General features: G+C 41.6%; 1 protein-coding gene across 1 annotated transcript in view; it reads left to right on the plus strand.

Annotated features, from left to right (window-relative positions):
• Positions 1-3198: 3198 nt before the first annotated feature.
• twsg1a (twisted gastrulation BMP signaling modulator 1a) overlaps positions 3199-16690 on the plus strand; it is a 55185-nt gene continuing 41693 nt past the window's right edge. Inside the window, exons 1-2 of the mRNA XM_060905347.1 lie at positions 3199-3273; positions 12879-13045. Of these exons, the coding sequence (XP_060761330.1) occupies positions 12914-13045 (132 nt within the window). The 5' untranslated portion in view covers positions 3199-3273; positions 12879-12913. The remainder of the gene's footprint in view (positions 3274-12878; positions 13046-16690) is intronic.

Genomic DNA, 16690 nt, shown 5'->3' on the forward strand with positions numbered 1-16690 from the left:
TTCTGTAAAGCTGCTTTGCAACAATGTTTATTGTTAAAAGTGCTATACAAATAAACTTGAGTTGACTTCCGCAGGTTGGACGGCAAGTTTTTGTAGGCCATGATGTGGTTTGTTTTCAGCAAACAAAGGAAACATTTAAAAAGAAATGAATCTTTAATCCTTTCAGAAAACTGAAACATGGGTTCGAGGCCATGAGTGTGTGCATTCCGCAGAAGAACCGCCTCCTTCCATTCTGCCATCAACTGATTGTGTTCAAATAACGCTGCTGAGAAATCATTGAACTTGATTTTATCCAGTCTATGGCTGTGACGTGACCCTAGTGATTATTAATAGGCTGTCTGTGTCAACTGCAAAAAAAAAATCAATCACATTTTAGAAAAAATTTAAAAAACAAAAAAACACCCACTTTCAAAGCTGCTTCATAGTAACGAGGACCTTGATAGAAATGTAGTGGAGTGAAAAGTACAACCCCAATTCCAAAAAAGTTGGGACAAAGTACAAATTGTAAATAAAAACGGAATGCAATGATGTGGAAGTTTCAAAATTCCATATTTTATTCAGAATAGAACATAGATGACATATCAAATGTTTAAACTGAGAAAATGTATCATTTAAAGAGAAAAATTAGGCGATTTTAAATTTCATGACAACAACACATTTTCAAAAAAGTTGGGACAAGGCCATGTTCACCACTGTGAGACATCCCCTTTTCTCTTTACAACAGTCTGTAAACGTCTGGGGACTGAGGAGACAAGTTGCTCAAGTTTAGGGATAGGAATGTTAACCCATTCTTGTCTAATGTAGGATTCTAGTTGTTCAACTGTCTTAGATCTTTTTTGTCGTATCTTCCGTTTTATGATGCGCCAAATGTTTTCTATGGGTGAAAGATCTGGACTGCAGGCTGGCCAGTTCAGTACCCGGACCCTTCTTCTACGCAGCCATGATACTGTAATTGATGCTGTATGTGGTTTGGCATTGTCATGTTGGAAAATGCAAGGTCTTCCCTGAAAGAGACGGCGTCTGGATGGGAGCATATGTTGCTCTAGAACCTGGATATACCTTTCAGCATTGATGGTGTCTTTCCAGATGTGTAAGCTGCCCATGCCACACGCACTAATGCAACCCCATACCATCAGAGATGCAGGCTTCTGAACTGAGCGCTGATAACAACTTGGGTTGTCCTTCTCCTCTTTAGTCCGAATGACACGGCGTCCCTGATTTCCATAAAGAACTTCAAATTTTGATTCGTCTGACCACAGAACAGTTTTCCACTTTGCCACAGTCCATTTTAAACGAGCCTTGGCCCAGAGAAGACGTCTGCGCTTCTGGATCATGTTTAGATACGGCTTCTTCTTTGAACTATAGAGTTTTAGCTGGCAACGGCGGATGGCACGGTGAACTGTGTTCACAGATAATGTTCTCTGGAAATATTCCTGAGCCCATTTTGTGATTTCCAATACAGAAGCATGCCTGTATGTGATGCAGTGCCGTCTAAGGGCCCGAAGATCACGGGCACCCAGTATGGTTTTCTGGCCTTGACCCTTGCGCACAGAGATTCTTCCAGATTCTCTGAATCTTTTGATGATATTATGCACTGTAGATGATGATATGTTCAAACTCTTTGCAATTTTACACTGTCGAACTCCTTTCTGATATTGCTCCACTATTTGTCGGCGCAGAATTAGGGGGATTGGTGATCCTCTTCCCATCTTTACTTCTGAGAGCCGCTGCCACTCCAAGATGCTCTTTTTATACCCAGTCATGTTAATGACCTATTGCCAATTGACCTAATGAGTTGCAATTTGGTCCGCCAGCTGTTCCTTTTTTGTACCTTTAACTTTTCCAGCCTCTTATTGCCCCTGTCCCAACTTTTTTGAGATGTGTTGCTGTCATGAAATTTCAAATGAGCCAATATTTGGCACGAAATTTCAAAATGTCTCACTTTCGACATCTGATATGTTGTCTATGTTCTATTGTGAATACAATATCAGTTTTTGAGATTTGTAAATTATTGCATTCTGTTTTTATTTACAATTTGTACTTTGTCCCAACTTTTTTGGAATTGGGATTGTACGATATTTGTCTTTCAAATGTAGTGAAGTGAAAGTCATAAGTTTCCAAAAAAAATAATACTCAAGTAAAGTACAGATACTCAAAGTGTACTTAAGTACAGTACTCAAGTAAAGGTACTTCGTTACGGCCCACCTCTGCTAGCATGTCAGGCGGAGCATCACTGACTAGCTACCTTACCACCATGATGGCACAGCATGCGTTCATTTTCTGAATTCACATTTCTGTCTTTGGTAACGGCGTTAGGTTTTGTAAGCGTTGTGGCAATAATACAACGATGCGTTGGCTAGAAAATGTACTTTTAATACTTAAGGCAAGGCAAGTTTATTTATATAACACATTTCATACACGGTGGCAGTTCAATGTGCTTTACAGAAGTAAAAGCAAAACAGTAAACAATAAAAAATAAAATTACATAAAATAAATGGGGAAGAAAAATACTAAGAATTAAACAATAGTAGAAATGAAGTAAAAGTTCAGTAAAAAGTATTAAGTATTTTTAAAAGCAAGTACTTTAAATTGACTGTACAATTTTCACATGGTGGTGTAGTGGTTAGTGCTATCGCCTCACAGCAAGAAGGTCCGGGTTCGAACCCCGTGGTTGGCGAGGGCCTTTCTGTGTGGAGTTTGCATGTTCTCCCCGTGTCCGCGTGGGTTTCCTCCGGGTGCTCCGGTTTCCCCCACAGTCCAAAGACATGCAGGTTAGGTTAACTGGTGACTCTAAATTGACCGTAGGTGTGAATGGTTGTCTGTGTCTATGTGTCGGCCCTGTGATGACCTGGCGACTTGTCCAGGGTGTACCCCGCCTTTCGCCCGTAGTCAGCTGGGATAGGCTCCAGCTTGCCTGCGACCCTGTAGAACAGGATAAAGTGGCTAGAGATAATGAGATGAGATGAGTTGAATTTTCACTTGTATTTGAGTTACATTTGACTAGTGGGATCTGTTCTTTGACTTAAAGAATGAAGTTGGGTATTCTGTCCACCTCTGAATGATGGTCAAAACTCTTTAAAAAGACATTTTAAGAGGATCAGAGATCCATCCTGGAAAGCTTAGTGAGTTTGAGAGTCGTGGTGACTTTAAGAAGCTTGATGGCAGTCAGTCCTTCACTCGGGCGGGGCAGAAACACTGGAGAGAGAGAGAGAGAGAGAGAAAGAAAGTAGCAGACACAGGCTGCACACCAGCAGTTGCTTTCTGATCTGCACGGTAAGACCTGACTCTCCTTTACTCTTTTGTTTTAAAAATGAAGTCTGTGTAGGAAAGTGTAATGTAAGGAGAATAAATAATTGAGAAATAAACCCCATATTATTGTTGTCTGATCGAGTCAACTTGTTGGTCACGTGTTCTGAGGTGCAGTATTCTTGTGAAAGAGATCACAAGTGTGTTCAGGTTTATAGCCCATGTGCAAAACTTGTATATGAGTCTATAACACCATGTGCAGAACTAATATATACACTTGTGTTCAAAATAACAGCAGTCCAACACGACTAACCAGATCAATCACTGTTTTTGGTGGAAATTATATTACTACATGGCAAATAATTTACCAGTAGGTGTAGTAGAGTCATAGAAAACCAACAGACCCAACATTCATGACATGCATGCTCCTGAGTCTGTGTAATCGAATAATTAAGTGAAAGGGGCGTGTTCAAAATAATAGCAGTGTGGAGTTTAATTAGTGACGTCATTCATTCTGTGAAAAAACAGGTGTCAATCAGGTGGCACTAATTTAAGGATGAAGCCAGCACATGTTGTACATCCATTTCTCTCTGAAAACATGAGAAACATGGGTCGTTCCAGACATTGTTCAGAAGAACAGCGTGCTTTGATTAAAACGTTGATTGGAGAGGGGAAAATGTATAAAGAAGTGCAGAAAATGATGGGCTGCTCGGCTAAAATGATCTCCAACGCTTTAAAATGGACAGCAAAGCCAGAGAGACGTGGAAGAAAACAGAAGACTACCATTCGAATGGATCGAAGAATAGCCAGAATGGCAAAGACTCAGCCAATGATCAGCTCCAGGGTGATCAAAGACGGTCTGAAGTTACCTGTGAGTACTGTGACAATTAGAAGACGCCTGTGTGAAGCTAATCTATCGGCAAGAAGCTCCCGCAAAGTTCCACTGTTAAAAAAAAAAAAAAGTGGTGAAGAGGATATAATTTGCCAAAGAACACATCGACTGGCCTAAAGAGAAATGGAGAAACATTTTATGGACTGATGAAAGTACGATTGTTCTTTCTGGGTCCTAGGGCCGCAGACAGTTTGTCAGACGACCCCCAAACACTGAATTCAAGCCACAGTACACTCTGAAGACAGTGAAGCATGGTGGTGCAAGCATCGTGATATGGGGATGTTTCTCTTACTATGGTGTCGGGCCTATTTATCGCATACCAGGGATCATGGATCAGTTTGCATATATCAAAATACTTGAAGAGGTCATGTTGCCTTATGCTGAAGAGGAAATGCCCTTGAAATGGGTGTTTCAACAAGACAACGACCCCAAACACACCAGTAAGCGAGCAGCATCAGGGTTCAAGACCAACAAAATGAAAGTTATGGAGTGGCCAGCCCAATCCCCGGACCTTAATCCGATAGAAAACTTGTGGGGTGACATCAAAAATGCTGTTTCTGAGGCAAAACCAAGAAATGCAGAGGAATTGTGGAATGTTGTCAAATCATCCCGGGCTGGAATACCTGTTCACAGGTGCCAGAAGTTCTCAGAAACCGTGGTTATACAACTAAATATTAGTTTAGTGATTCACAGGAATGCTAAATCCTAAAGATTTTTTCAGTTTATACAGTCAATATTTGAGTTTGTAATGAAAAATGCAGACACTGCTATTTTTTTGAACAGCCCAAAATGAATTTTTCTTCATTTTCTGTAAAGTAATTAAAATATTCATACATTTTTCTTCATGTTTTGATGTAGAATATAATGTGCAGTGTTCCCAATGCATGGAAATAAAAACTATTATAAGGATTTTGAGCTTTACTCACGTTTTTAAACACACTGCTATTATTTTGAACACAACTGTATTTATATATATATCACCTGAAATGGACTGATGGAGGATGCAAACTCTATCTAATAAGAAAACATGACAATAAGTCATAACAGCATTAAAGTTTCTTCTTCATCATCATCATCATCATCATCAGTGTCCACCTGTTTATTACTTCATATGGATGGATGTGAAGTTGTTTGATTAGCTTGTGAATAGTGGTTAGCGCTGTCGCCTCACAGCAAGAAGGTCCTGGGTTCGAGCCCAGCGACCGGCGAGGGCCTTTCTGTGTGGAGTTTGCATGTTCTCCCCGTGTCTACATGGGTTTCCTCCAGGTGCTCCGGTTTCCTCCACAGTCCAAAGACGTTCAAGTTAGGTTAACTGGTGGCTCTAAATTGACCGTAGGTGTGAATAGTTGTTTGTCTCTGTGTCCAGGGTGTACCCCACTTCTCGCCCGTAGTCAGCTGGGATAGAACAGGATAAGCGGCTCCAGATGATGGATAGATTAGGGATAAAATTAGCTCATGTTTTCAGTCATTCAAATTCTGTAAAGCTGCTTTGTGACAATGTTTATTGTTAAAAGCGCTTTACAAATGACTTGACTTATTGAAATAAATGAACAAAACAAAATCAACTAGAAGGGCACTCGGTAGACTGCATGCCTCCGTCAAGCTGCATCTTCAGATTTGCATTAATCAGTTGTTCCTTCATCCATAACCCACCTTTCCTCCAAATTTCATCAAAATCCGTTCACTACTTTTTGAGTTATGTTAGGAACAGAAAACAAACCGAGGCGAAAACATACCGTAACTTCGTTGGAGGAAGTTTGCAGTGGTAACAAAACACAACTACAGTGGCGAGGAGGCCTCATCTTAATGCGGCATACTTTTTTCTTTCAATATTATGAAGTTTGAATTTTGAGTTTGTGCATGACAGTGGCTATATCGAGACATCTGGAATGATTTAAACAAACAAGAAAGCAAGCCAGGATTGAAAATGGTAATACACAAAACACAGCTGCAGTGGTTGTAGAAATGTTAATGTTACACACTTTTTGTATGAATAATAATAATAATAGGGGCGGCACGGTGGTGTAGTGGTTAGCGCTGTCGCCTCACAGCAAGAAGGTCCGGGTTCGAGCCCCGTGGCCGGCGAGGGCCTTTCTGTGTGGAGTTTGCATGTTCTCCCCGTGTCCGCGTGGGTTTCCTCCGGGTGCTCCAGTTTCCTCCACAGTCCAAAGACATGCAGGTTAGGTTAACTGGTGACTCTAAATTGACCGTAGGTGTGAATGTGAGTGTGAATGGTGGTTTGTCTCTGTGTCAGCCCTGTGATGACCTGGCGACTTGTCCAGGGTGTACCCCGCCTTTCGCCCGTAGTCAGCTGGGATAGGCTCCAGCTTGCCTGCGACCCTGTAGGACAGGATAAGCGGCTACCAGTGTCGTGCACAGACATTTTGGGGGGCAAGTGCTCTGGGGGGTAGAAAGGGCACTTTTTTGCACATGTGGAACACCTTATTATAAAAGTCTGAGATTTAACCCTCCTCGTGTTCATAATCATATCAAAGTTTTGGGTATTTTTCTGTAGTTCCATCTTTAAAAAGTCTGATAAAGTCTGAAAGTCTGATCTTCCCGTCACTGACTTGAGTCTCAAGACTGTGTTTATTCACAGATTTCCGTGAGATCATCTTAAAATTTGTAACGAAATATACACGCTCAACGGAGCTCTCATTTATTTGCATAACGGCGTGCATACTAGCATAACGTGATATTCTTAATCATGCTATAAAAACAGGTCGGAATTGATGGAGAGTGGGGTTGCCTCAATGGTTTAGGCTACATTTAAAATGTTGTTCAGTTTGTTTCTCCATATGGAAAGGGAGCAAATAAGCTGGCAAAGGCTGCCATGTGCAGTTGTTTCTGTATGCGACGGGCTACTTCACGACAAAATAATTACAGCTTGGGTTTAGAGGGCAAACAATACATTTTCACTCGATTCATGTGTTACCTGGCTGGTGGGGCAGGGGAAGAGCTGACTGACTGCCCGATGTGTTGTCTGCGCTACGACAAGGCCGTGGCTTCCAGGACGCTACGCTGCTGCAACCTCACATTGAATGCACTGCATGCTTGTTCACGTGACAGAGCAAGAGAGACAGAGGTCCGGTGTGTGTGCGGAGGGGGCACACATCGGGACATTATTTTCACACACGCTTTTAATGCCACGGCTTTTCTAAAAGATCATGTCGACATTGCCCTCAGTAAACTGTAAAAAAAAAAAAAATTCAAAAGGGCACTTTTTTGGACAGAGGGCAGAGGGGCAGGTGCTTGAGCACCACCTCGTGTCTATCTGTGCACGCCACTGGCGGCTACAGATAATGGATGGATGGATAACTAATAATAAATACGAAGCTCTAGAAATAGAAATTGAGAGAATGTGGGGTATGAAGACCACAACCATACCAGTGGTCATTGGTGCTCTCGGTCTGGTCAAGAAAGGGATTGAAAAATACACCAACAAAATCCCTGGTAACATCAAGATAAAAGAAATTCAGAAGATCGTCCTCCTCGGCACTGTTCACATATTAAGGAGGACCTTATCTATCAAGTAGATCCATCACACCCTCATGGTAGCCCAAAGTCCAAGGGATGGACTCGGCTCCGTGAGCAAACAGAGCAGGACATTAAGGAAAAACTACTACTACTACTACTAATAATAATATTCCATGAAGGGGCGGCACGGTGGTGTAGTGGTTAGCGCTGTCGCCTCACAGCAAGAAGGTTCTGGGTTCGAGCCCCGGGGCCGGCGAGGGCCTTTCTGTGCGGAGTTTGCATGTTCTCGCCGTGTCCGCGTGGGTTTCCTCCGGGTGCTCCGGTTTCCCCCACAGTCCAAAGACATGCAGGTTAGGTTAACTGGTGACTCTAAATTGACCGTAGGTGTGAATGTGAGTGTGAATGGTTGTCTGTGTCTATGTGTCAGCCCTGTGATGCCCTGGCGACTTGTCCAGGGTGTACCCCGCCTTTCGCCCGTAGTCAGCTGGGATAGGCTCCAGCTTGCCTGCGACCCTGTAGAACAGGATAAAGCAGCTAGAGATAATGAGATGAGATGAATATTCCATGAGAATTTAATAGAAATGGGAATGAACAAAATATAACCCCAGTAGAAAAGCTATTCATGTTAGATGTTTTTATTTGCGGGATTGTGAAGACTGAATTTTGAATTTTTTAATATGGATATTGAGTTTGTGTATAGGGATAGCTGAATGGAAACACTTGCGAAAAAACAAACAACAATATTCCAATCCCAAATCAGAAAAAGTTGGGACGGTATGTTGAAATTGAAATTAAAACTCAAAACAAAACAATGATTTGTAAATAATCATTCACCTGCATTGCACTCAAAACAATACAACAGCACATTGTTTCATGTTTTACCTCGTGATTTTTATTGGTTTTTCAAAATAAACAAATTTTGATTCTTGAAATACATTTCAAAAAAGTCGGGACAGTAAAGCATTTCGCACTTTGTAATGTTGCCATTCCTTCTCACAACCACTTAAAAGATGTTTAGGGACTGAAGACATGAAGTGATGAAGTGTTTTCAGGTGTTATTTTGTCCCGTTCTTCCTACAAACGGGTCTTCAGGTGTGCAACGATACGGGGTGGTTGTTGTCATATTTTTTGTTTCAAAATTGGCCACACATTCTCTATTGGGGACAGAGCAGACAGGAACCCTCTTCTTCCACAGCCATGCCTTCCATTGTAATGTGTGCAGAATGTGGTTTTGTATTGTCTTGTTGAAATCTCCCTGGAAAAGATGTCAGCTTGAAGGCAGTATGTGTTGCTCCAAAATCTCAGTGTACTTTTCTGCATTAATGCTGCCATTACAAAAGTGTAAGTTACCTTTGCCAAGGGCATTGACACAACCCCATACCATGACACACCCTGACTTTTGGACTTGTTGCTGGTATCAGTCTACAACCCCGATTCCAAAAAAGTTGGGACAAAGTACAAATTGTAAATAAAAACGGAATGCAATAATTTACAAATCTCAAAAACTGATATTGTATTCACAATAGAACATAGACAACATATCAAATGTCGAAAGTGAGACATTTTGAAATTTCATGCCAAATATTGGCTCATTTGAAATTTCATGACAGCAACACATCTCAAAAAAGTTGGGACAGGGGCAATAAGAGGCTGGAAAAGTTAAAGGTACAAAAAAGGAACAGCTGGAGGACCAAACTGCAACTCATTAGGTCAATTGGCAATAGGTCATTAACATGACTGGGTATAAAAAGAGCATCTTGGAGTGGCAGCGGCTCTCAGAAGTAAAGATGGGAAGAGGATCACCAATCCCCCTAATTCTGCACCGACAAATAGTGGAGCAATATCAGAAAGGAGTTCGACAGTGTAAAATTGCAAAGAGTTTGAACACATCATCATCTACAGTGCATAATATCATCAAAAGATTCAGAGAATCTGGAAGAATCTCTGTGCGTAAGGGTCAAGGCCGGAAAACCATACTGGGTGCCCGTGATCTTCGGGCCCTTAGACGGCACTGCATCACATACAGGCATGCTTCTGTATTGGAAATCACAAAATGGGCTCAGGAATATTTCCAGAGAACATTATCTTTGAACACGATTCACCGTGCCATCCGCCGTTGCCAGCTAAAACTCTATAGTTCAAAGAAGAAGCCGTATCTCAACATGATCCAGAAGCGCAGACGTCTTCTCTGGGCCAAGGCTCATTTAAAATGGACTGTGGCAAAGTGGAAAACTGTTCTGTGGTCAGACGAATCAAAATTTGAAGTTCTTTATGGAAATCAGGGACGCCGTGTCATTTGGACTAAAGAGGAGAAGGACGACCCGAGTTGTTATCGGCGCTCAGTTCAGAAGCCTGCATCTCTGATGGTATGGGGTTGCATTAGTGCGTGTGGCATGGGCAGCTTACACATCTGGAAAGACACCATCAATGCTGAAAGGTATATCCAGGTTCTAGAGCAACATATGCTCCCATCCAGACGACGTCACTTTCAGGGAAGACCTTGCATTTTCCAACATGACAATGCCAAACCACATACTGCATCAATTACAGCATCATGGCTGCGTAGAAGAAGGGTCCGGGTACTGAACTGGCCAGCCTGCAGTCCAGATCTTTCACCCATAGGCGCATCATAAAACGGAAGATACGACAAAAAAGACCTAAGACAGTTGAGCAACTAGAAGCCTCCATTAGACAAGAATGGGTTAACATTCCTATCCCTAAACTTGAGCAACTTGTCTCCTCAGTCCCCAGACGTTTACAGACTGTTGTAAAGAGAAAAGGGGATGTCTCACAGTGGGAAACATGGCCTTGTCCCAACTTTTTTGAGATGTGTTGTTGTCATGAAATTTAAAATCACCTAATTTTTCTCTTTAAACGATACATTTTCTCAGTTTAAACATTTGATGTGTCATCTATGTTCTATTCTGAATAAAATATGGAATTTTGAAACTTCCACATCATTGCATTCCGTTTTTATTTACAATTTGTACTTTGTCCCAACTTTTTTGGAATCGGGGTTGTCGATGGTCCTTTTTGTCTTTGGTCCGGAGCAAATGGTGTCCATTTCTTACAAAAAAGACCTGGAGTAATGATTCGTACTGACCACAATACACGTTTCCACTGTGTGATGGTCCATCCCAGATGCCTCCAAGCCCAGAGAAGTCAATGGTGCGTCTGGACACAGTTAATATAAGCCTTCCTTTTTGCACATTCAAGTTTTCAAGTCAAATTTATTCATAAAGCACATTTAAAACACATTTTAGCGGAAGCCACGGCCAAAAGGTTAGAGACGCAGCTTTGGGACCAAAAGGTCGCTGGTTTGATTCCCTGGATTAGCAGGAATGGCTTAATTGCCCTTGAGCAGGGCTCCTAATCCCCAACTGCTCCCCAGGCTGCTCTAGGTATGTTGTATGTCACTCTGGATAAGAGCGTCTGCTAAATGCCGTTAATGTAATGTAAAACAACAGGTGTTGAGCCAAAGTGCTGTACAAAGGACATAAAATGAATGCAATTACAACAATAGCGCAAAAACAGATTCGTAAAAATTTTAATTCACAATCACACAATAAAAAGTGAAGGAGAAAAAGTGGGTCTTTAGACGTTTTAAAAATCCCTATCGAGGAAGAAAACCTTATATGGAGAGAAGGATCATTCTAAAGCTTTGGGGCAACAACTGAAAAAGCCCTGTTGCCCTGAAACTTCAGCCTGGGACTACGAGGAGTAGTTGTCTGGATGACCTCCGTGATCTCGGTGTTGAGTAGGGATGAAAGAGGTTGCAGATGTATTTTGGAGCACGATTATGCAAAGCTCTCAAAACAAACAACAAAATTTTAAAATTGATACGGAATCTCACCGGTAACCAGTGGAAAGAGGCGAGTACGGGTGAGATATGATCCTTTTTTCGAGTGCCAATTAAAAATCTAGCTGCTGCATTTTGAACCAGCTGAAAACACTAAAGTTGTATCTGTCATTTGTGGATGTAACTCTGTATTGTAGCTTGACAAAGGTTTGCCAAAGTAATCCCAAGCCCATGTGGTTATATCAGCGATAGATGAATGATGGTTCTTGATGCAGTGCCGTCTGAGGGATCGGAGATCACGGGTGTTCAGCTTAGGCTTGAGCCCTTGCCCTTTACTCACCAAAATTCCTCCAGATTCTTTGAATCATTTCATGATATTATTTACTGTAGAGGGTAAAAATCCAAATTCCTTTGTATGTTGCTTTGAGGAACATTGTTCTGAAACATTTCAGTAATTTTCTCATGCATTTGTTGACCAACTGGAGATCCTCAGCCCATCTTTGCTCTTCAAAGTCTAGGCCTTTTCTGGATACTGGATTTCTGGATTTTGTACCAAATCATGATTACAATCACCTGTTGACATCACTTGTTTCAAATCACATCATTATTTAATTGTTTTACCTAATTACTCGACCTAAATTGCCCTGTCCCAACTTTTTTGGAATGTGTTGCAGGTCCGAAACACAGGAATGGATGGATATTAACAAATTAAATGAAGTTGATCAGACAAAACGTGAAATATCTTGGGTTCTTACTGTTTGCAATGAAACACAAGTCAAAGTAAATTTAGAAATCACTGGTTTCTTTTTTATTTGCATTTTCCATACCGTCCCAAGTTATTCTGATTTGGGGTTGTCGTAGTAATAATCATAATAATGCCACAGGATGGTAGTGAAAACGGTAAGAAACAAAACACAACTCCAATGGTTGTAGAAAAAGTCAAAGTCCTTCCCATGCCAGGACCTGGTCTTCCCAGGCAGTCTTCCATCCCAGTACTAACCAGGCCCTGAAGGTGCATTGGCGGCGTCGATCTCCACTTCAATAGCCCTTGGCCTCTCGTCTATCCAGCTAGGGTTACAGTGGGGGGCTAGTCCTCTGGTAACCGCGAGAGTTCGACTCCCCTGTCGCATCTGTATTGCAGCATGCCTTGCCAGACGGCAGTAGGTACCATTTTTATGACCCAACCACGAGTAGAACTCATGATCTCCCAATCGAGAGGCAGACACACTAACCACTCGGCCAGCTCACAGTGGTTGTAGAAAAGGCCACACATTAATAAAAAGGCCACAGAAATTTGATTTCCATTTGACAAGTTTTAGAAATGGCCCCAGATTAATGTTCCTTGCTTTTTGTGACATTATTATGAAGCCAGCAAAGTGCCTCTAGTACCACAGCCACCTCTTAGTTTCTCCCAGTGTGTATGTTTTTAACTCCTCTCTCTCTCGCTGTGTATTTACTTTGTAGGTGTGTATGTATGTATATATACCAGAGTGGCGAGGATGAGGTCGGCTCTCCTCCTCCTCCTCCTTCTCTTTTCACTCTGCTCTCTCCTCCTGCTCTCCCATATCCCGATCATCTCGGCCTGTAACAAAGCTCTGTGCGCCAGCGATGTCAGCAAGTGCCTCCTACAGGTGAGCCAAGATCCAGTGTCCTTTCCTCTCTTTCCATTCACCTGCTTTTCAAGACCCTTCTCAGACTTCGGAGATGGTGTGCCATTATGACACAGGCATATTGTCCAATATGGTATACAGTTTAAAACTGTTTGTGCCTAAAAGTTTCATGCAAATTGTTAATATGTCAGGATTAGTGCTGGAAAATAATCAAATCTGAGATTGTGATATGATGTTTTGTTGTTATTAAGTTACAGCAACTATAAAACACTCATTCCTTCATTTTCTCTTCAAGTTATCGAGACAGAAAAATGCAGTTTTTGAAAATGAGAAAAATTAGCCTTGCTTTCAGGATAGAAGGGATGGATGGCACATACAACCCCGATTCCAAAAAAGTTGGGACAAAGTACAAATTGTAAATAAAAACGGAATGCAATGATGTGGAAGTTTCAAAATCCCATATTTTATTCAGAATAGAACATAGATGACATATCAAATGTTTAAACTGAGAAAATGTATCATTTAAAGAGAAAAATTAGGTGATTTTAAATTTCATGATGACAACAACACATCTCAAAAAAGTTGGGACAAGGCCATGTTTACCACTGTGAGACATCCCCTTTTCTCTTTACAACAGTCTGTAAACGTCTGGGGACTGAGGAGACAAGTTGCTCAAGTTTAGGGATAGGAATGTTAACCCATTCTTGTCTAATGTAGGATTCTAGTTGCTCAACTGTCTTAGGTCTTTTTTGTTGTATCTTCCGTTTTATGATGCGCCAAATGTTTTCTATGGGTGAAAGATCTGGACTGCAGGCTGGCCAGTTCAGTACCCGGACCCTTCTTCTATGCAGCCATGATGCTGTAATTGATGCAGTATGTGGTTTGGCATTGTCATGTTGGAAAATGCAAGGTCTTCCCTGAAAGAGACGTCGTCTGGATGGGAGCATATGTTGCTCTAGAACCTGGATATACCTTTCAGCATTGATGGTGTCTTTCCAGATGTGTAAGCTGCCCATGCCACACGCACTAATGCAACCCCATACCATCAGAGATGCAGGCTTCTGAACTGAGCGCTGATAACAACTTGGGTCGTCCTTCTCCTCTTTATTCCGAATGACACGGCGTCCCTGATTTCCATAAAGAACTTCAAATTTTGATTCGTCTGACCACAGAACAGTTTTCCACTTTGCCACAGTCCATTTTAAATGAGCCTTGGCCCAGAGAAGACGTCTGCGCTTCTGGATCGTGTTTAGATACGGCTTCTTCTTTGAACTATAGAGTTTTAGCTGGCAACGGCGGATGGCACTGTGAATTGTGATCACAGATAATGTTCTCTGGAAATATTCCTGAGCCCATTTTGTGATTTCCAATACAGAAGCATGCCTGTATGTGATGCAGTGCCGTCTAAGGGCCCGAAGATCACGGGTACCCAGTATGGTTTTCGGGCCTTGACCCTTACGCACAGAGATTCTTCCAGATTCTCTGAATCTTTTGATGATATTATGCACTGTAGATGATGATATGTTCAAACTCTTTGCAATTTTACACTGTCGAACTCCTTTCTGATATTGCGCCACTATTTGTCGGCGCAGAATTAGGGGGATTGGTGATCCTCTTCCCATCTTTACTTCTGAGAGCCGCTGCCACTCCAAGATGCTCTTTTTATACCCAGTCATGTTAATGACCTATTGCCAATTGACCCAATGAGTTGCAGTTTGGTCCTCCAGCTGTTCCTTTTTTGTACCTTTAACTTTTCCAGCCTCTTATTGCCCCTGTCCCAACTTTTTTGAGATGTGTTGCTGTCATGAAATTTCAAATGAGCCAATATTTGGCATGAAATTTCAAAATGTCTCACTTTCGACATTTGATATGCTGTCTATGTTCTATTGTGAATACAATATCAGTTTTTGAGATTTGTAAATTATTGCATTCCGTTTTTATTTACAATTTGTACTTTGTCCCAACTTTTTTGGAATCGGGGTTGTAGTATCTTCCCTGTCAATCACACCAACACTCGCCAATCATGGGTGTCTGTGAGCTCATGTGTGAGGAAGAGGGCAGATAGCAAGTGTGTTCAGGGAAGAAAAGATACAGTTGGATGGTTTTACGTGTCACAGAGGAGCATGTGTTAACCTTCACCCTGACTGGTTGGTTGCTCTGGGTGGTGGGTAGGAATTAGAAAAAATGGGACATTTAAAATAAAAAAAGGTGTTATCCTTCGTTAAACTTTCCCATAAAGGAAAACCTCTGAATGTTATCAAGCACTGACAGTGGAGACTCCTTCCATAAAACGTTAAATAAATGTCTTTTTACCGGAAACTTCACCATGTCAATAAGTATGTACTGTTTTCTGTTAAAAAGCATCTATATTGTCTATTTTTTTATTTCATTTATCATGTATAGTGTCCACCACACAAGTCCATCCCTGTGTCTGAAACCACTCACTCATTCACTACTCCCTATATAGCAGAGACTCAGATTGTTTTGCAGGTCAAGGGGCCCACAGGGCCCCTCCTGGGAAAAAACAGGGGCCCATTTCTACAATGGGGGGCCCAGTGATTATCCTTCAGTTGAAGCAAACCTAGTGAGCGAAGCGAGCCCAATGAACAGCTGGGGCAGCCCAGGGGCTGTTTTTTTCTTCTCAATTCTGTTTTTTTTTTTGGTATTAGAAGCCATATGAAGCAATGTAGATGACAAAAATCAATGCTTCAATCAAATATATTGAGATATTGTTTAATCAGTGGCAATATTTTGGAATTCAACCACAGGCCACTATATATCACATCTATATTATCTCCTCCTTGTAAATTATAGCACAAGAATGGGTTTGTTTTTTGCATGCTGTGACGGTCTCTGCTTGTCTCTAATCATCTCTACTTCTAATTTCATTAATTTATTTTATTAACTTGTTTTCAGTTTGGTGTAGGTCTATAGTAGTAGCAGTAGTCGTCACCAGTGGTAGTGGCAGTGGTAGTAGTAGTGGTTGCTGTTGTAGTAGTTGATGTTGCAGTAGTAGTTGTTGTTGTAAATCTAGTATGACTAATTACCTTGGGTATCAGGCGTATCAGTTTTTTCAGGTGAATGTACTCTCTTTCTGCCGAAGAATGACAAAATAGATGTATTTTTTCTTTTATTTCTTTTCCATGTTTTCTTGTCTCTTTCGAATATTCGTACATAGACTGTAAGACGCCACCTAGCGAAAGACTTGGATCAGGTTTTACTCGCTTGGGACGCTACAAACGGGGCGGCATAAATACATGAACGGGTCCGACGTATTTTCAATATGGCGGCGGTCAAAACAAATTCATCCGATGCTGAAATCTGTTGAATATCCAGATAATTATGTTGGAAGTTGCATATTTGTGCAAGATTTCCGATATTGAGATCATGAAGTCAAGTAATATGCCACGAAACGTTCCAAATAGGGTATAAAATGCTCTCGTCCATATTGGCCCCTGCCCCTCTCGACAATGCGTTCATTATTCGAAATAGTGCGTCTTAGATGCGGGTGCGCCAACAATATGAGTCTCTGATATAGGGAATTACTATATAGAGGACTATATAGTGGGCGGCACGGTGGTGTAGTGGTTAGCGCTGTCGCCTCACAGCAAGAAGGTCTGGGTTCGAGCCCCGTGGCCGGCGAGGGCCTTTCTGTGCGGAGTTTGC

This window comes from Neoarius graeffei, chromosome 23 (genome assembly GCF_027579695.1).
Source record: "Neoarius graeffei isolate fNeoGra1 chromosome 23, fNeoGra1.pri, whole genome shotgun sequence".
Taxonomy (NCBI): Eukaryota; Metazoa; Chordata; class Actinopteri; order Siluriformes; family Ariidae; genus Neoarius; species Neoarius graeffei.